This window comes from Girardinichthys multiradiatus, chromosome 12 (assembly GCF_021462225.1).
Source record: "Girardinichthys multiradiatus isolate DD_20200921_A chromosome 12, DD_fGirMul_XY1, whole genome shotgun sequence".
Taxonomy (NCBI): domain Eukaryota; kingdom Metazoa; phylum Chordata; class Actinopteri; order Cyprinodontiformes; family Goodeidae; genus Girardinichthys; species Girardinichthys multiradiatus.
Window position 1 is genome coordinate 22889890 of NC_061805.1, and position 20574 is coordinate 22910463.

General features: G+C 40.2%; 1 protein-coding gene across 4 annotated transcripts in view; it reads right to left on the bottom strand.

Moving 5' to 3' along the window:
* Positions 1 to 20574, bottom strand: part of sema6a (sema domain, transmembrane domain (TM), and cytoplasmic domain, (semaphorin) 6A) — a 169246-nt gene that overhangs the window by 23115 nt on the left and 125557 nt on the right. For 2 of the 4 annotated variants that reach the window (XM_047381384.1, XM_047381383.1), the window contains exons 14-19: positions 19187 to 19327; positions 19001 to 19078; positions 11928 to 11986; positions 11076 to 11096; positions 10843 to 10863; positions 7550 to 7711 (exon numbers count right to left, since the gene is read on the bottom strand). In XM_047381384.1, the coding sequence (XP_047237340.1) occupies positions 7550 to 7711; positions 10843 to 10863; positions 11076 to 11096; positions 11928 to 11986; positions 19001 to 19078; positions 19187 to 19327 (482 nt within the window). The remainder of the gene's footprint in view (positions 1 to 7549; positions 7712 to 10842; positions 10864 to 11075; positions 11097 to 11927; positions 11987 to 19000; positions 19079 to 19186; positions 19328 to 20574) is intronic. The other 2 variants (XM_047381385.1, XM_047381386.1) reach the window with 2 other exon arrangements.

A 20574-nucleotide genomic window follows, 5' to 3' on the forward strand; every position in this document is an offset into this window, starting at 1 on the left:
CCCCACGACCCGGTCCCGGATAAAGCGGAAGACGACAACGACAACATCCAGGGAAAAAAAAAAACTTAAATGCTGTTTACTAATTAATAGCAAAGTGTGGTCACTACATTCAACTCTAACTTTCTATAACTTACCCATAGCAAATACAAACTATCAGCAAGTTATGTAACTTCAACTATCTCCTGCACTCTGGCCTGTAAAGGACATTATTTGTACTGCTGTACATACGCTTAAGGCTCCCACAAAGACAGGGGAACTTGATTCAGCGGACATCTGTGTATAGTCTAAGCGGACTCAGTGTGGACTCAAGACAGATGCCCGCTGGAGACATTCACCCAAAACTTTATTTTACTACAGCGTATGTTGTTTATTGTCATACAATAAGCAACTCTGCGGGAAAAAGTATCTGCATTGAACTGTTATATATGTGACATACTGCTCCGAGAAACCAATCGAGAACATTCACAGTGTCACTGCTACTCTCTGCGTTGCTCTGACAGAAGTATTCCCCTTCTTCGCCCTGGTCTGGTTTAATGGCCTTATTTACCACCTTCTTTTTTTGTTTCTAAACCTACAAGGCAAATTAGCTCTTCCTCCTCATCCAATGACGCCATAGTAGAAAGTGTTGAAAATGTAGGAAATTATCATCAGAAATGTAGGAAATGGGTATGCTCGACTATGAAACCTCAAACATCCACAGACAGTGCAAAAGGAGTCCGCCCGCTCACAGTACGCCTGACTATGCAGGAGCCTTTACTGTTTGTTCTTTTGATTATCGCCTTTTATCTGCTAATATTGTATGTAAATTTGACACTTTATTATTCTAAACTGTGTTTATTCTTATTGTCCCTAGGTTTTTTGTATGACTCTTTGTTATTATATAGACACTGTTTTAAACCTTGTAAATTATGTTGTTTGCTCTTGCACCAATTCATGTTACATCCTGCTGTGATTTAATAAGTACCCTCCTGGGACTAGCTAGCTATCTGGCTGGCCAGCTAATTCCCAGAAACCAACATTTTTTAAGTTAATATGGCTGATTTTGGACACAGCCTAATAGTCTATTTATGTGTAGTAAAAATATGTTATATCACCACAAGTTTATTGAAAATGAAAGACTTTTTGGGTAGTGGAAGCTAACACTGAGTTTGACGCACAACATCCATTTTAAATGACCAGCTGATTTGGCAGATCAGCTCATCGTGAATCCACCAGGATAATTTTCAAACAATTATGAGACCTGAGAATTATGAGACCTGGAAAGTACATACCATCTATGATTCTTCTGCCCAACAGACACAAAAGTTACAAGTTTAGTCTGTTCTTGGCCAAGATAGAACCGACTGGAGCAGATCTGGTGGACTGGCTCAACCAGGGTAATTCCACATAGAAACAGGAACGTTTGAATCATTGACATGTAAACAGGCCCTAAATTTGAATAGTATGAATATTTTTGGGCTTAGCTCTACATACGGCAGATATCATTGGAATGGTCATTTTCTGTACTTCCCGCTGATTTCTGTCATGTAGACTTTAACAGACTTATTCTTTTGCAACATTGCTACTTTGTCCGTTTGACCACCACAATGAATTGTCTTTAAATCATTCTGATTACTGTAATCCTAGTTCACTTGGCCCTTCCTTCAAAGAAAGTGTCTTTGGTGGGCTTGTAGTATACTGTAGAAGAGTAAATAGCTTTTTGTTGCACTTTAATATTTCAGTAAAGATTATTAAACATGAAAAAAGTCTAGGTTGACTCATATTCTCTCTCACTACACAAACAAGGAGAGATAGAGAAAAGCTATTGTCCACTATGCAGCTACAATATCTCAGTGCATCTTATATCATCTCCTCCATTTTATCTCCTTGTATCTCTTCCCCTTACCCTCCATACAACCTTCAGCACAGCATTACTGTTCTATTCTTTTTAATAAATCTTTATCACATGACCTTCCATTCGCTCATCCCCAAACTCCCTGCCTGAGGTATCTTTCCATCCCCCCACTTTCCTTCCACCTTACCAATAATGAACCCATAAATTGGAGCAACACAGCAGTGGTTACAGGTTGAGGTTGAGGATTGGGGGAGGGTGGATGTGACAGAGGTAGATTAGGAGTATAGCTGAGAAGAGAGTGAAGAGGCGACAGGTATCTGAGAGGAAATGGAGCTAAGGAGAGTCAGGGCTAGGATTCATTCCTGCACATAGGAGAACTGATATGACATCAGCTGCCCAAGAGATAGACTGCAACAAGAAGAACAGAAGGGAAGGTGTCGCGATGGAGGAGACAGACAGGGACAGGGTGAGGAGGCTCTGTAAATTGGTTTTGGAATTCATTTGCACCAGGTAAGGTATAGCCTTGGAACATGCCAGCCTAGTCAGATGAGAGGTCCTGTGGAAGGGAGACTGACCACAATGGCAGCAGATGTTGAAAGAAGGAATAGGCTGCTGAAGCTTTAGGGGGGAAAGTGATGGCAGGATGAGCTATAGAAGGAAAGGCAAGATGTGTACATTAGAAAAACATACGCACATTTGTATGTGTGTATATATATATATATATATATATATATATATATATATATATATATTTATATAGCCATAAAGAATTTTTGCCACCTTGCAGATTTCTTCTTGCTTTCCTCTTTTGTCCAACCTGTTTCAGGTCATAAAGCAAATTTTTATATCAGACATAGATAACTGTAGTAAATACAAAATGCAGATTTAATATTATGAATTCATTTATTACATGAAAAAAGCTTTCCAAACCAACCTATCCTATGTGAAAAAGTAACTGCCCAGTCAACCTAACAACTGGGCATCAAGGGTTTGTGATAACTGGCAATGAGTCTTTAACATCGCTGTTAATGCAATTTAGACCACTTTTCTTTGCAGAATTATTTTTACTTAAGCCACACTGGAGGGATTTCGAGCATTAAAGGCCAATTTCAGGTCATGCCACAGCATCTCAAACAACTGTAAATCCAGACTTTTTTTCTCAAACATTTTTGTTCCATCTTCTTTAGTCATCAATTGAAAAGACAAAGTGATGATGTGTTTTTAATCACATGTGCTTGAGCTTAAGCTCAAAAACCGATGGCCTGACATTCTCCTTCAGAATACACTGCTAGATAGCAGAATTCACAGGTCTGTCAGTCACATCAAGTCGTTCGGGACCTGAAGCAGTAAAGCAGAATCTATACCGTCAAACTAAGACCACTATGTTTGACTGAAATGCTGTTAGTTTAACTCCACCTGTAACAGATCACAAACCCTCCAAAAAGTTAAATTTTTGGCTCATCAACAGAATACTTACCCCAAAAATTCTGTGGATCGTCAAAGCATTTTAGGGAAAATATGTGACAGGCCTTGATGTTTTTATCAGCAGTGGTTTTGGCCTTTCAACTCTTTCGCTGATGCCATTTTTGCTCAGTCTTCTTCGTATTCTCAGTATTCTTGACTCAAGAACACTGACCTTAACTGAGCCAAGTGAGGCTTGCAGTGCTTTAGATGCTGTTCTTGGTTCTTCTGTGACCTCTTGGAGGAGTCGTCCAGTGTCTACAGCTGGGAGTTCACCACTGTTCCATGTTTTCTCCATTTGTGGATAATGGCTGTACACTGTGGTGTACTGGAGTGCCAAAGCCTTAGAGGTGTCTAAATAATTCTTTTCACATTGATTTAAATGACTTTGTTTCTCATTGAATTTCTTTAGATTGGGATACATTGTGTTTGTTTTTTTAGTTGTTTTGCCTACTTCACGTTGTCAGAGGTTCTGTTTGAGTGATTTCAAGAGTGTGGCCAGTGAAATTAAATAGGTTAACTCATGATTTATCAAGGAGACCAATAATTTTTCACATAGGCAGAGGCTGGTTTGGATAGCTTTCTCCACTCAATAAATGAAATCATGCATTGTGTCTTTACTCGGGTTATCTTTGTCTGATAATAAAATTTGTTTAATGATGAACCATAAGTGCTACAAAAAGCAAAGACAGAAAAAAATCTGTAAGGGGGTAAATACTTTTTTACAGAATCTTAGCAGAGAGAGATGAGGCCTGGATAGATGCACACAAAGCTCAAATGTACTGTGAAACACAAGCAACCACACTGTTACTGTAGTCACCCTACTAAAATGCAGAACAATGGTGCTGTTGGGTGCTGAATATAATGGTTTGTGTGTGAATCATCATTTCTAATTACTCCGGTGGTGTTGGACTAATACATATTGGCAGCACTGTAATATTCATTAGCAGATAGGATTTCTGTCTCAGCTGCAAGTAAAACATTTTGTGGGTAATTTTAATTTTACATCATAAACAAGCTTGTAAATGACTTTGGAAATGAGATCATATATTTTAGCTGAAGCATAAACTCCAGATTGATGGTGCTGCTGAATGTTTATTCCTCATTTCTGCTGTATTAATTTATTTCTGTCATTAAAATGTAGATGAAATGGCTTATTTACTTGGTTTCAGACTCCATAATCATTTCTCTTATGTATATCTCTTATTTTCACTTTGGGTTTTTACAGTACATTTGACACCTGAAGCCAGTGATGCTTAGAAATGACAGGAAGGAAGAGGAGGCAGGATGGGTGGAGCAGGAAATGAGTACGTTTGGCTGTGGTGTTCAATTTGCCATGCTGAAAGAGCGTTAAGCTGTATGGAGGCAAAACTGTGCCTAATACCATCAAAGCAATCAACAAAAAAGGCAAATATATAAATAGCAAAAAAGAGGTAGTCTCAAACCAAGCCATGCAAAAACATCAAGAAATGCTCACATAAAGAAAAATAAAAGGCAAATCTCATCAAAGCTGACTTAGAGAAAAAGGAAAAGAAAGGTCTGCAGAGCTGAAATAGAACCAATAAACAGTGAAACAAGCTGCAAAGGTGTCCCATAAAAACAAAAGATAATAATAATAACAATGATCATTCAGAAAAAAATAGCAGGAAGCGTTGTTTTGACATGTGAAGCCATGTTGCCATTACCTGAGCAGGAACTCCAACGCTACCCCTTAAAATGAATCTGAACCCTATCAGGTCATTTGGGTTTAAGATGGATATTAGGTTTTGTTATGGCTAGTTCTACATCTGCTCAGGTAAAGGCAACTGGAGCCACGACAGCATGTTGTGGTGCTGCTGTAGGCATGCTGTCTGAAGTCTCTGCCACCATTGTTCTTGGATCTACCTACTGGTGCTTTTGCTGCTTCCAGCTAAAACGTCTCTGTTGTGTTTTCTCCACAGACAGGAAATGCAGAAATACCTATTGCAAAACCAAAATAACGCTTCATAACTAGGAGACAGTGTGATTTTTCTCTAGTTGTAGTTTATGGCACTCATGCCGAGAATCCTCACATCTGATTCGCATTGCCAAATTCTTCTGAACTCCTTTGAGGGTATTTTTTACGCACAGGAACAATCAGCTTATCAGTCCTGCTTGTCAACAGTTGAATTCTTCAAAGACTCCTACAAGCTTGTGAATGAAGTGGCGTTCTGTGTTTTCTCAGGTTGTATTCACTTTCCAGAAGGCTGAAAATGGCATGAATCTCTGTGTGAAAACAAACCTTCCAAACTGAACTCAACAGCTGCTTTCTTACGTTTTTCTTGTTTATACACACAGCATTTTCTATATGGAAGGATCTGTCACTAATAAATACTATTATATATTTCTTGCTATTATTATGATCTATAGTGTTTGGCAAAGTATTCATAATTCTTGAACTTTTCCAGATTATCTCAGCATTTTTGTGAAGTTGAAGGAAATTGACGCACTTTTTCCAATGGGTTAGGGTTAAAAAATTAACTCTGATCAAATTCTCTGTATCTGCTAAAGAAAACCCTTCTCCACAGCATGATGCTCCCACTACCATGTTTCACCATGGTGTTAGTTTACCAGACACAGCATCTTATATATAGGCCAGATTAATTATTTATATTATATTGTCGATATGTTTATACTGTTTAATTTGTATTGTATTGCACCGACTACGCCAAAACAAATTCCTTGTATGTCCAAAAACGTACTTGGCAATAAAGCTTTTCTGATTCAGTTTTGGTCTCATCTGACCAGAGCACCTTCTCCCACATGTTTGTTGTGTCCCTTATATGACTAGTGGCAAACTGCAAACTAGGCTTCTTATGTCTTTCTTTGAACGTTTTTTTTTTTTTTTTGCCACTCTTTTATAAAGGCAATATCTAGGTGCAGGGCATGAGTCCTCAACCTGAGCTGTGGATGAGTTCAGGTCCTCCAGAGTTACAATGGGCCTATTTGCTGCTTCTTTGATTAATGATCTCTTTGCTCTCAGTTTAGGTGGGTAGCCATGTATAAATAGGTTAGCAGTTGCACTTCACTCTTTTCATTTTTTAATGATGGATTGAACGGTCAATGTTTAAATGTTGGGATATTGTTTTACAACCAAACCCTGTTTAAAATTTTACTGGAACATTATACCTTGTTTGATGCCTGTTTTTTCACTAAGGTTGGATTTATACTGTGTATAATTATGCACAGATGGACTCTGTTCACTGATTACGTGGTTTCTTGAGGTAGTTGGTTGCCTCAATTTTATTTAAGGCTATCAGAGTAAAGGAGGCCAAATATAATTGCATGGCAGAATCTTCATTATTTTTTATTTGTTATAAAATTTAAACAGCATGCATTTTCTTCTATTTCAAAATAATGTGCTAGGCTTGTGTTGGTCAATCACATAAAATCCAAATAAAATAGACTGACTAGTCTGTGAAAAGTTCAGTTGATTTGAATAAGTTTGCCAGGGACAGTATTAGTTTATAATCAATGAATTTATAATCAATCATTTTTATAGTCTATATCTTTAGTAATGTGGAAGCTGGTTCTAATTGTGTAGCAACAACATGTTACATGTTGCTTTAATAGGATGGGTTATATGTCTGTCTGTCCTATCATAATGAACTGGCAGCCCTCCTGAGACCTTTAAATTCCCTTCTTCGATTCCTCCTCTTTTATCCTTGTCTCTGTGACTCATTTATCTGGCGAGCTGCCCTTGAGGCAGCACAGCATTAGGCAGGTTGTTAACACGGGAGAAAAAAGGGCGTTCAATGTCATGTAACTGTGTCGCAAAAGATGGCACAGCCGGCAACTGGGCCATCTTCGAGGAAATAAATACATCGCCATCTTCCTTTTCAGAGTGTAATGGTCTGGATATTACATCTCCTATGGGACATTACAGTCCACAGATAATAAATACCCCCTACATTGCATGTGTGTGTGTGTGTGTGCATCCTTTCTAATGAGTGCTGAATGTGTAGGTGCTCATGGATGAAGGTGTGTGTCATCTTGCTTGTTTGCTGCTTTTCTGTTGAGGGTTTTTTGTGCACAGCATGAAGCAATTTGTCCCCTAGAGAGAAAACCATCCACTATCTCTACACCCCGTCAGCTGGAAGCAGCAAGGCAGCCGTAAATCTCAATTATATAAACCCTCCCTTCCACTTCACATCCCCACTCAACCCCCTCATTAGCCTGTTGCCACAGGCGACAATGGACCAAACTGACTGATTTCTGTTGCGTTCCAAGGCTTACCATTGGCTTCAGGTTGAGTCTGAGAGGGCACCGCCACGTAGGGGTCCTCCCCTTTGTCTGAACTCATAGGGGGGTCCTTCCGCCACAGAGGCCCCTCCGCTGCTTCAGGGAGGGCGGAGGTGGGAAGTGAAAGGGTGTGGTGGTGGTGGTGGTGGTGGTGGCCTGCTGGACACAGCACAGGTTAACTTACGCTCAGAGCAGACAAGACCAAGCTCCAGGACCAGGACAGGACCAGTGCACACAGGCACAAACAGGCGAGCTGGGTTGCTCACATACACACACACATCCACCCAGTCCTCAGATGTATAAACACAAACTCGGACAGCTGCTGGGCTGTGTGAGGGTTAACAAGGTGTTTCCCTTGTGACCCTCTGCAGCTCATTAGCAATTACATATGTGTTTCAAGGATTGACACGTTTTCTTTTCCTGTCATTCCCTGCATCTCTGTCTTCCTCACTGTTCCCCCTCCTGTTCTGATTGACATGTCAGATCTCTGCTGGGCCTGTCATATGATAATTTATCCACTGTAACCACAGGGTGTCTCGCTTTCATATGTGGGACAAAAGACAAACTTTCTCCCCACCAGTCCTGTTGAGGATTCTGCCTGTAACTGCTCTTCGACTACAAAGGGGCCTTTAACTCAGAACATTTTCTCCCTGCTGTTTTGTGTATACTTTTATTCATTTAAAGTTTTTGATCAGTGTTGTGGCACTGCACATTTCACTTTTTAAAGTGAAATGTGCAGTGCCACAAAACTGATCTTCTCAAACTTGCATAGTAAATCACAAATAAAGCGCCTTACAAATGTTGCCATATCCCTTAAAATGTTATTTTTTCTTTGTGTTGGATTTTGTGTAATAAACTAACACAAAATATCTAAGAATTGGGAATGATACATGGTTTTCAAAGTCCGTTCCTGCCTGCTATAGATGTGTCCCTGCTACAATGCCTCCTCAGCATGTCATACAGTTCTGCAAGGGCCTGCCAATGAACCGTCAATTGGCTTCTGATATGTTGGATATGGAGGAGCCTTTGAGGACTGACACTGGACACGACTGGTTTAGCATATTGGTGTGCTAGAATCGCCTAGTCAAAGGACATGCCTAAATCTAATTGAGACCTTGTGGCAATTGTGAAAATTGCTGCTCACAGGTCCTCTTCCTCCAATCTGACAGAATGTCAGCTACTTTGCTAAGAAGAATGGGCAAAGGTTTCAGTCTCTAGATGTGCAAAACACCTGCAACTGTAATCGTAAGGAATGATTGTTTTACGACGTACTGAATCAGGGGGCTGAATACAAATGCACACCACACTTTCAACATTTTATTTTATCAACTTCAGCCTATGTGTTGCCTTATCAAATAAAACCCCATTAAAATACATTAAGGTTTTTTGGTTCTAATTTAACAAAATGTGATGAAGTTCTAGATATATGAACACCTTTACAAGGCACTGTGAGCTATTCTTTTTTCTGTGGGTGATGAATCATGCGTATCTCTCTCCTGTTACATTCAGACATTGCTCACACTGTTGATTTTTGCTCCATCCGCCTTTCTTGCGCTTCTTATTGTTTTTCATGAGCTGAATTTATGCATAAGCTTTGTTTGATTCTGTATTTTTGAACCGTGACATTCACCATCCTACATGCTTACAGTTAAACCACCATACACAGTTTTGCACAAGCTATATGGTACATACCATAATGCATTGAGCCACACGGTTAAGGAAAAAAAAGTGCCTCCCTCAAAAGGGAGACGTTTTTACCTACATCGGGTCTGCAGATCTCTTCCCCCAGTTACTGCTTTTGACAAACCCTCTCCGCGGAGGAGGTGACAGCATGGGAGTGTGTGTTTGTTTGGAGACGTGCACATTCAATATGTGTTTACACTCGTGTTTGAAGATGGGGAGGCGACGCCAGGAGACTGTAACATCCCCCCTCACAGAACGCCACTCAAGGCCTCCACCTCATCTGTGTGGAGTGGCAATCATTAAAATGATTTATTTAACTATTGGCCCAAGGCTGAGAGATTAGTGTGACAGGCCTATTTTATAATTCATACCCCCACCAACAACGGAAGTGCAATTCAGACACATAACACACATACAGGGAGCCCAGAGAATCTGCATTCCTTCTTAGATCAGGAGGGGGAAAAAAACTGCCAACGGATGCACATTCCTCTTTTTATACAGATTAAAGAGAGGTGAGGGCATCTCGTCTGGAGTAAAAAATATGAGATTTTAGAGGCTGCAATAATTTATCTTAAAATCCATATCAACCACCAACAGATTGATAAAGGGTTTGGGAAATGACTGAGACCAGGTCTGGACCCAGTAAACTGGGTGTGAGTGGGTGTCTGTGCCTCAAAACACACATTCAAGCTTCTGGGAGCATATTGCACACTACGAGGGGGTGCACACCAACACAGATGCTTTTTGGATGACCCTGGATCTCCAAAAAGAAGGAGAATCACAGTGGGAGAGTACAGCCACAGGGGGATGAGTGAGAGGGCTTGCTGGAGAGACTTCAAAATATCTATTCTCGTCATTCTACATGGATCTGACTGTTTGATCTGGCAGCTGCAAGGCACTCTGTGTGTATGTGTGTGTTTAAGAGAAAGAGAGAGAGCACAGAGGAGATCACTAAAAAACAAGCTAATTTGTTGTCTGATTAGATAAAAAATTTCTTTGTAAGTTTACATGTGGATAGAGTGGCTTTGCTGCAAGGATCGGGATGATGATTATATTAGGGTTCCATACATTTTTATGTCAAAAGGTTTTAAGCATTCAAATAAAAACCAGAGACAATGGATGAATGGATGGATGGATGGATGGATGGATGGATGGATGGATGGATGGATGCTCATCCAGATCTGGATAATACTGAAATGCTGTACTTTCCCAGACTGTGTAGGAACCCCATTAAATTGTGATGGATTAGGAGGGCATACATACAGTATGTTGCCCATATGAATAAAGCTTGGTGGGCATAAACACACTCTCAACCAGCCAGGTTAACATCTCGCTCTCTATTGACATGTCTTGTGTTCACAACAAAGGACTTCCTCAATATCAAAGCCCTTAACTACCGACAACCAGATCCATCCAATTAACAAAGCAAAGGTCGTGGCTAATCAATGCTACAGCACAAGGGAGGAGGGCTCTATAAGAACAAGGAGCGGGGGGGGGGGGGGGGGTCAAAAACAACGGTGAAAGATTTCAATCTCTTCCACCCTTTCTTCTAAACACCGGAAAGGAGCTACATGAGTAGAGTGAAAGTGACCAACTTTCATTACCTTCATAACCAGAAGGGATGTCTATCAAAAAGAAAGTAATGAAATCAATTCAGTTAAAACCTGGAGTCATTAATAACCAGTCTTTACACACGTGGGAGGAGTTTTAATTTGCTTGAGAGGGGATGAATGACTGAGCTGATGAAGAGGTGTGGCTGAAGTTGAAGATTTAGGGGGAAAAGGATGAAGCTTAAACTTTAATCTGATTGCCTGTGAGGTGCAGGAGGGACACTTACCATTCAGTGCCACAAATGTATCTGCAGAGAAAAAGAGGAGAAATTAAAGGAAACCTGTTATTGTGGGCAATAAAGGGAGCCTATATGCTTTAATACGACGGACAGCCATGAGTTTCAAAGTAATTCAGAATGGGCTGGAAGATCGAAATTCTCTTCTCGTCCAATCAAAATGAATTAATCAGGTCTCTAAAGCTGATGAAGGTACAAAGCTCTGGGTTAGCTTGTAAACAGGTAAATGAGAGTGAAGGAAAAAAATTATAGCCTTTTTTTACTGAATTGATTCAGTATCAAATAGGTTTTCAAGTTTCAGGAGAATATCAACAGGGGGGATTCCATTTGCAAGTCCTAACAGTTACAGTGCTTTGAAAAGATGAAATATACTGTCTCAAAAGCCAACCTTTTTAAAGAGTTGAGCACGGCTTTGAATTGTCTCATTTTGTGCTTCAATAAATGGCCCTCGTGACTTTTCACATCTACAAACTCAGCATGCTGCCGAATTGTTTGTGTTTTTGAAGAAATTCTCAAGGAGTAACCCAGTGTTAGCCCAATGGGACACAATGCTCTATTGACCGAGGGAACTGGAGAAACAGCGGGAAGAGGACACAAGAGGACAAGAGCTGAAAGGGACAGATGGATGGAAGAGTCTTGCAAGAGAGAATTGTAAGGCAGGAACAGACGGGAGAGGAAAAAGGCAACGATAGCAAAGGAGGAAGCAACGGGCTAAGGGTGGTGGGTGGGGGGGGGGGGGGGGGGGGGGGGGGTCTGAGTTAATAGAGAAAAGAGGAGAAGTGTTGGTGGTAAGGGAGGTACTGAAAATAGGAGGACAGATAAGAGTGAAGAGGGCTTGCTTACTTTGGCAGTCTCCCAGGCCATCTGTGTTACCATGCTCCACGTCCTGCTCGAAGGCTGATCTGCAGGGAACAGAGACATCACGGTCAGCGGTGGAAAACAGGGCATGCATGCTTGCCACACCTAACAAAGCTATGGGAAAGCTAACACAGAACCATCACCAGAGATAGCATGCACTGGAAACACAGCGTAAGCTGCAGAAAGTCCTATGCTGCGCTGAAAACAAAAACACCTGGCAGGTGCCCTGGAGACCTGAATCAGTGGTAATACAGACACCAGACAGCAAAGAACTGCTGCTAGGAGTGTTGAAAATAGTCATGCTTCATGATTTATATTGTTAGCCTTTTAAAAAGACTTTCACATTTTGTATGGTTGTGTTTATATAACAGAGGAGGAGATAATGTGCAGCATCCTACAGTACATTCCATCTAATTTGTAATTATAAACTTGGATCTCAGAAATGGCGTGGTGACCGTGTTTCAGCTGCAAGTTGGAATAGCAGTAGGGGATGTACTCCATAGGGTTCAATGATACGATTACTTCTTTAACCCAATAGCTGGGTTTATGCTACTATAGCAGAGGTTGGGTCAGTTTAAACAAACTTTGGGTCACAAATTGTGTCCCAGTTTCTTGGGTTAGAGAAGATCAAGAACATAATGAGCCTCATCAATTTTCTGTTTAGATCAGAACCTCTTTCACTAGATGAAATAAATGCCAGTGGGTTGTATTATCCATTTGGCAGACGCTTTTATCCAAAGCAATAACAGATAAGAATATAACAATGCAGTTAATATCAAAGCTAACAATAAGCTACTTAGAAGGAAAACCACTGGTCAGGTTCTGTCACTGGTAACAGTGGAGAATTAGAGTGTATGCATGGAGGGAAATGTAGAAAGAGATAGCTCAGCAAAAGGGGTAGGACAATTTAAAGTTGGTGCTAAGGTAGAATATGCTCTCTGAAGACCTGGGTCTTTGAGAGTTTCTCGTAGATAGACAGGGATACCCCTGTTCTGGTAGGACTCGGAGAATGACATTAGATACAGGTGTGTCCATATGTGGAGCAGCTGAGGCAGAAGGTAAGCAGTGGGACTGAGGGTGGGAGAATAATTAACAAGAGCAGAGCTGAACTAACACACAAATAAACTATCAAACCAAGGGAAAAAGTCTTACAGAACTAACAAAAAAATTCCAAATGTACAAAGTACAGAAAACAAGAATAAACACAACTAAACACATAAAATAAACACAAAGGAATGAACTAATATGGTAACTCCTTCGAGACAATACTGAACACAGAGAAAGTAACACGCTATGGTTATTATAGAACATAATAAACAACAGGGAGATAGTGAAAACAGAGACACAAAAAAACCCAAACACCTACGGAACACTTTCACTATTTATGCTAAGTTAAGCAGGCCACTTCTGCTGCTTTTAGTTTCATATCCAATCTATAAACATGAGAGCACTATCAATTTTCACATGTAGCTCTTTGCAAGAAAGATAAAAAGCCTACATCCCAATATATTTTCATGAGTGGTTTACATTGTGCAATTTTTGCCCATCTATGCTCCATCTAACTTTATCTAGCTTTAGAAGTAATGTGACTGTGTAGTTACAATCACATGGGTCGAGAGCAGAGCAGTGGGGGGTATCCATGCTTGAGGGCCATCATATGGCACAGAGTGAGAAAGCTTGGGATATGTTATTATCTGATGCAGTCTGCACTGAGACCTGTTTTCTCCACGAAGGACCACCAAGCAAGCTGTAAGGAGATCGGTGAAACAGAGCGAACCGACTGTCAACCAGGATTACAGTCACGCATGAGAGTTTTTTTTCATGCCCCACCTCAATTCCTTCCTCTGTACTCCTCCTCCTCTGTCCATCCACCCATCTCTCATCTTCCTCACCCTCCACTGGTCACAATCATAGCATAAAGGAGGATTATTTTCCAAAACACCATCACCCTTCCCTTGTGTGGAAAAATGTAGACCTCACAAGCTCAGGTTATTTTTGTTGTATCATTTTAAAGAAAGTCAAAGCCACCACATTGAAACCTTATAAGAAACAGAAAAGTATTACAGATTGTGGTATTCATGTAATAACATCAAACCATTACCACCAATCTAAAGGTAGCAGAATGAGAACATTTCTGACAAATAGTAATAGCCCACCCAACAAAAACATTGGATCCTAAAACATCACAAAAATATAATGCATTACAGTGCAAAAACAAATTTTTTTTTACAAAAAAAATAAAAAATAAATGTGAGTTCCGCTTTCCTGAAGCAATATTTGTAGAAACACATTTTGATGCAATTAGGCAATTAGATTTAGATCTGGATTTTTACTGGGCAATTCACACCCATTACTTTGAATTAATCTACACCATTCTATCTTAGCTCTGGTTGTATATTAAGTGTTGCTGTCCTGCTTGAAGATGAACCTCCACCCAGTCTCAAGTCTTTTATAGCCTCCAACAGGTGTCCTTCCAGGATTGCCCTGGATTTAGCTCCATCCAGCTTTCCATCAACTCTGACCAGCCTCTCTGTCCCTGCTGAAGAAAAGCATGCCCACAGCATGATCCTAACACCACCATGTTTCATGATGAGGATGGTGTGCTCAGGCTAATGTGCAATGCTAGTTGCCATTCACATATAGTGTTTGGAAGCTGGCCAAAATGTTTAATCTGATCTAACCAGAGGACATCCATATCTTTACGCATCATGTCTTATGACAAACTTCAAACAATGCGGTTTATTCCTGCCATTCTAAGAAAAAGGCCAGATTGGTGGAATGTAAAACAAATACTTTTTTGTTGATAAATTCCTTCCAGCTAAGCTATGGATCTCTGCTGCTCCCTGAGAGACAGTGAGTCTCTTGGGTGCCTCTCCGATGACTGCTCTTCTTACCCTGCTTGTCAGGATTGGGGGACGGTCATGTGTTGGTAGGTTGACAGTCGTGCAATACTTTTTCCATTTTCGGATGACGGATTGAACAGAGCTCTAGATGTTTAATGCTTGGGATCTTGATTTATAACCTAATGCTGCTATAAATTTCTCCAGGTTATCTCTGATCAGTCTGCTGTGTTCCTTGGTCTTCATGATGCTCTTTGTTTACTAATATTCTAACAAACCTCTGGGGCCCTCCCGAAAACAGTTTTATTTAGCAAAGTATAAACCTTTTAAAAAGTTCAGTTTATTTGTTTATCTGATTGTCTTATTATGCTCAGTCATAAACACAAAACAGAGAGAATTGTAAAGCTAACTGAGCACAGATACAGCCAGATCATCCCTGGTATCTGACAAATACTCCACTATGGCATCACCACTTTGTTGTGCCTTGACATGCTGTGCATTTCTGACAGCCTTGTTGTCATGGTTTCCAGTATAGGTCCGTTTTGACATTACCGACTGTGGTGAGATAAAGATTACACGGTTTAAATCCCACTGGATTCGAGATGAATTAACGATGAGCATTTAGTTTACAGATGTAGTATCTGGGCTTTGGTTGGCACATATAAAAAGTGAATGAACCACAATATGAACCCTCAGTTAAGGAGGTCAAGGCCGTAGTGGCAGCATTAGAGCTACCAAAATGCAGTGTGTTTGAATGTGACATTGCAGGCAGTCCATTCAGGATAAAGAGCCCACTGCAACCATATAGTGTGATACATATTTAAATCAGATTGGAGATGCACTCTATAAAGCAGTTTATTATTTATCACCTGGCATCAGATATGATTATTATGCTAGATGAGAGGTTATATGGAAGGGACTTGGCTGCTGAAATGTGGGTCAGGCATGATGGCATTAATTATTCATATCAGAGGTGAACTACTGTACATACAGTGTGACATGAGTATGCAGATCGGTCCTTTAAAGCAGTCATTTACCTTTTTAATTTATAGCTTTCATTTTACCGGGTCACAAACCAGCATATGGGCCCATATTATCTGAGTCTGTTCATTTGATAACAACAACACAACCGTGTAGGTATTTTACAAAATACCATACATTCAGTATCCGGTGCAATTATATGCCTGATAAAAGGGGTGACTAGGGACCATATTGCAAAACATTACAGCACAAGCTGTTTGCAGGCAGTAGGTATAAGAGGGATAACTACACATGGGAAAGCTGGCAGGCTTGCATTGGGGCCAGATGGAAGAAGTAAAGGAGAGGAGGCTTGCAAGACAGGAAGAGTGTGTTGGAGCAAAATAGAGGGATAAAAATAGATATACAGGCAGCAATGGACCTACTCAGTTCCATTCTTTCAAGATGTTTGGAAGAAAAAAACTAATCAGACCACTTCCTTATCTCACCCCAGATCAAAAGATCCCACCAGAATAAATACTGTTTATCTTCTGCTTTAAAATAGTGTACAGTATAAAGTAGGAGTTCAAGAAAATTTCCCAGCATTAAAAGTATTGGTGCCATCAAGAGGCTGTCAGTAGGTGACCATGTATGTGGCTCTTATTGTGTAATAAGAAAGGAAGTAGGTCTTTAGCTGCTACAGTCTTGTTTTGACAGCCGAGTAAAACAGTGGTTTGTGCTCAGCATAGGTCCTTTCACAAACAAGCTCTGTAATCAACAGGAACACTGTCGCCCTACCTCCTCTTCAGGTGCACTATCCTGACTGCAGTTCTCATTTTAAACAGTAGGTGTAGTACAGAGGCAATCTGCCTGAATTCAACGAATGGCCTTAGAAGACAAGTTTAGAGGTAATGTTTACAACGATGACGCAGGGCCAGACGAGACATTAATAATATCTGAATACTGAGAACATTGCGACTGCATTTAAATATCTCTAGTTCAAAATAAAAATTTCTTAGACTGATCAAACCTCAAATGGATTATTTTACATTAAACAAAGATTCTTTAAAACACCGATTGAGATTCATGAAACCTTTCATTCTATTTGTGAAAACCCAAAAATTAAGCCCTCTAAATGTTTTGTGTATTAGGGCTGAAGCTCACTGATCAGTTTTCATCTTGATTGACATTTGCACAATAAAGCAGAAACTGATGAGTTAGCTCCAAACTTTGGAAAGTTTGATGTCCAACATCTGTGCAGCATTTGATTTACCCATTAATTGTTGGAAGGTGCACCTTGGTGACTTATTTTTATTTTTAAAACACTGTGACGTCTAAAATCTATCTGTGAAAATCAAAAAATGTGGATACTTAGTTTTTCCAAAACTTTAGCTAAAATCTTCAGCCATTGTCTTGTATCATCTTGTGACCACTGTGGTAATGTGCTGTGTTAATGCCTCTGTTTTGCCTGCAGCAAAGTGGAAACTGTCAGAATCGTCAGAGAATAATGGCCGGATGGGAAGCGCCTGTTGGTTTATGCATGTTCTGTGTTCATGAGACCCATTAGCATGCAAGACCAGTTAGCTTAAAGCAGAGGAATCAAACTCATTCATCGTCAAATAGCCAGTGGAGCAGCGGAGCCTTTTTATGACTTCATCTGTGAAATGTTTTTTCCCACCACAGACCTTCTCATGTTGGTTGTTCAGAAAGCATAATCTGGTTCTGTGTCATAACTACAGCCAGAAAATTATAGCTACAGTGACCATCAGACTTTCCCCAGCAGTGTACCCAGTCCCAGGGTTTGGGCAAACAACACTTTCCTTCCATTTATCTTTCCAACAGCCCCACCACTGCAGGCAGCTGCATTTGCACACCGTAAAGTTATACATATTGACAGAGGAACAGCAAATATTACATAGAAAGGTAGAATCTGACCAAGTTCAGAGGTTTCATGTAGGTGAAACTGATGGTTAAGCACTGATACCAATAAGCCTCGGCTGTTGTTTCGATGCTAAAAACGAAGGATGTACTAGCAGGAAAAATAGACTACTTAACATTTATACAGGAGGAAGAAAGGGTCAGAACTCATGTAAAAGCAAAACAGGTATTAGTTATACAATAAACACAAGCATTTATAATGCAGATATGGATTTTTCAAAAATAGTGTTTATGAATGAATCAGTTTGTTTGAACCAATGTTAGAGCTGAAACATGCACTGCTTTGTACAACTAATTCTTGGGTGCCTAAATTTCTCTATGGGGATCAATAAAACTCTATAAAAGGCTCAGCACAAACATTTGCTAGTTTTTAACATCAAGTATGGGTGACCAGAAAAATTCCAGTGACTGAAGTAGACAGTCTTACTCTTATTAATGTAACACCATTTTTACACTGCAGTCAGCAATCAGTGAGCAACATTTGTGTTTAACTAGAGAAGGTAGCTGACTATTTAGCCCGATAATACCTACTAGTTGTACTCTCACAGTTGGTCTATAAAGAGCAGAATGGAAAAATGTATTATATTCTGTGCAATAACTATGCTTACTTGAAAATTATTACTTAATATAGTAAGTGTTTATAATTTTGCTCAGGTCCGTGTTATCAAATCAAAATAACAACAAGTACATGAGTAAAATAATACTATTATAAAAGTAATATTTAGATATGTGCCAATTATGCTTCTCCTTGCTGATACTGATTTCCAGTTTTCTTTGAGGTCCTACTTGCCAATTCTGAGTCTGATCCATTCTAACAATCCCACATAAAGGAAAAACCGTGCTGTGGTTTCTTTTATAGAGGCAGTGCTGTTGAGTCCAACAGAAAACAAAGGAATTACAAGAGTATTTCCATTTATGCACCAAACCATCTGTCCAAATGTTTGATTGCAAAAGTGAATCAAAGTACAACAATGTTGGTTGATGTCTCTATAGACCAAAAATGGGAGTTTTTAGTTTCAATGTATTTACTGAAAATGAAAAGAAAATTTGAAATAGTCAGTATTTGACCTGTAGCAAAAAGGGTACATTTTAGTTTTTAATTTTTCTTTAAATACCATGAAAGTGTAATTTTACTTAATGTTATACTATAAGATTTTCATAATGGTCCATCCCTTGTTCCTACAAACCATTATAGATCTGAAGCAAAATAGTTAGGTATTATAGTTGAGCTCTGTAGGTGTGTTTCTTTTTTATTGGACTAGCCAAAAGGCATTCGACATTGTTGTTGCACCTTTCATGTAGGTTCCATCTCTCTTTACTTACTTGGTATTGATAGTCACCGGTCGGCAGGCACCTTCTGACACCCAACCGCAATACGGGTCCCTAGAGGCTATACAGGACCTGAACGACAGTCACATCAACTGTCATTACTGTCACATACTTTATAACATAGAAATGTTCAATAACCTGAGCAAACAATGAAATTTACTGGGTGAAAATCAAACATACTTCTTGCATCGTCCGTGCCTTTCACAGCGAGACAGTGGCACCTTGACCACACAGGAGGTGAAGGCCACCCACAGAGTGTTACTCTTGCTGTCTATCTCAATACCGATGATGCGCTTGTCTTCCAGGCCATCTATACTGCACCTAAAGAGAGGGTAAAATTTGCGAATTAAGTCTTTGCTTTATATTTTAATGAAATGACAAAGACCAAAGAAAGGTCGGGGCAACACACTTCAATTAAAAGGAGATTTTGGAGTTTGTTTCAAGAACAAAATACACAGATTAAGATGTTGCAGACAAACTGTGGGCTCAGCAAAAAAACAGATAATGCTAGCTGAGTGGACACGAGGTCAGAAGCAGAGTGGGAGATAAAGAGAGATAAGAAAAAGGGTGATACGGATACAACAGATAAACAGACAGATGGGCGCTGTGAGCAGTCAGCAGCACTTAAGTGTAAAATCCACCAACAGTAACTCAACCCCCTCTACACGCGACCACTTCTCTACCCCTGTTAGTTGACTCTGCCTCCACAGCCCTGCAGGAGCACACTCTAATCCCTCTGGGGTGTGTCAGGCATCCTTCTATGCAGTGTTTCCCTCCATCCTGCCATCCCGCTTCTGGGATTTAATCTCCTGTTCGCAGAGCTCTGGTCCTCCATTATCGCTCACAATTAGGGTTTAAAATCCATCCACACTGGGTATTGCACCACAATCGGGCCTACGCTGATCCAGCCAGCCAGGCAGGGAAGCAAAGTCACTTACTGTACGCGACTAAAGCCAGATGGCCAGCAGCCGGCGAATGCTCTGCAGCAGCCAACAGGAGAGACGGGGTAAACAGAGAGGGAGATACTTGGAAGAGGTGGGAAGCCAACAAGGGAACAGGGAGGGGCAGGGGTCGAAGAGAGGACCTTCATCTCCTACATGAAGCTCATCAAATGCTCTTTGAATGCAGAAACTTGAACTTGAACTTTTTTCAACATTAAACCATATTACAACTTCAGGGTACTTCATTGGGAGTTTAGGTGATAAACTGACACAAAGTAATGCATAATTCTGAAGTGGACTGAAAGGTGAAAAGTTTGCCGTCCATTTGTATTTAACCCTCTTCCTGAATCAATGATTTGATGGATCACCTAGCGCTGCAATAACAGCCTTCCAGTTTTCACCACTAGATCCAGTTTTGCACCACTAGATTGAATGTTTTGCCCATTTTCTTTGCAAATCAACTCAAGGTCAGTCAAAAAAAAGTTGAGAGCATCTGTAAACATTAGTTTTCAAGACTTCAAGCCACAAATTGCCAATTATGGCAGGTATGGAGTTTGACAGGGCCATTCTAACACATGAACATGCTTTGATTTAAATCTTTCTATTGTAGCTCTATGTTTTGAGTCA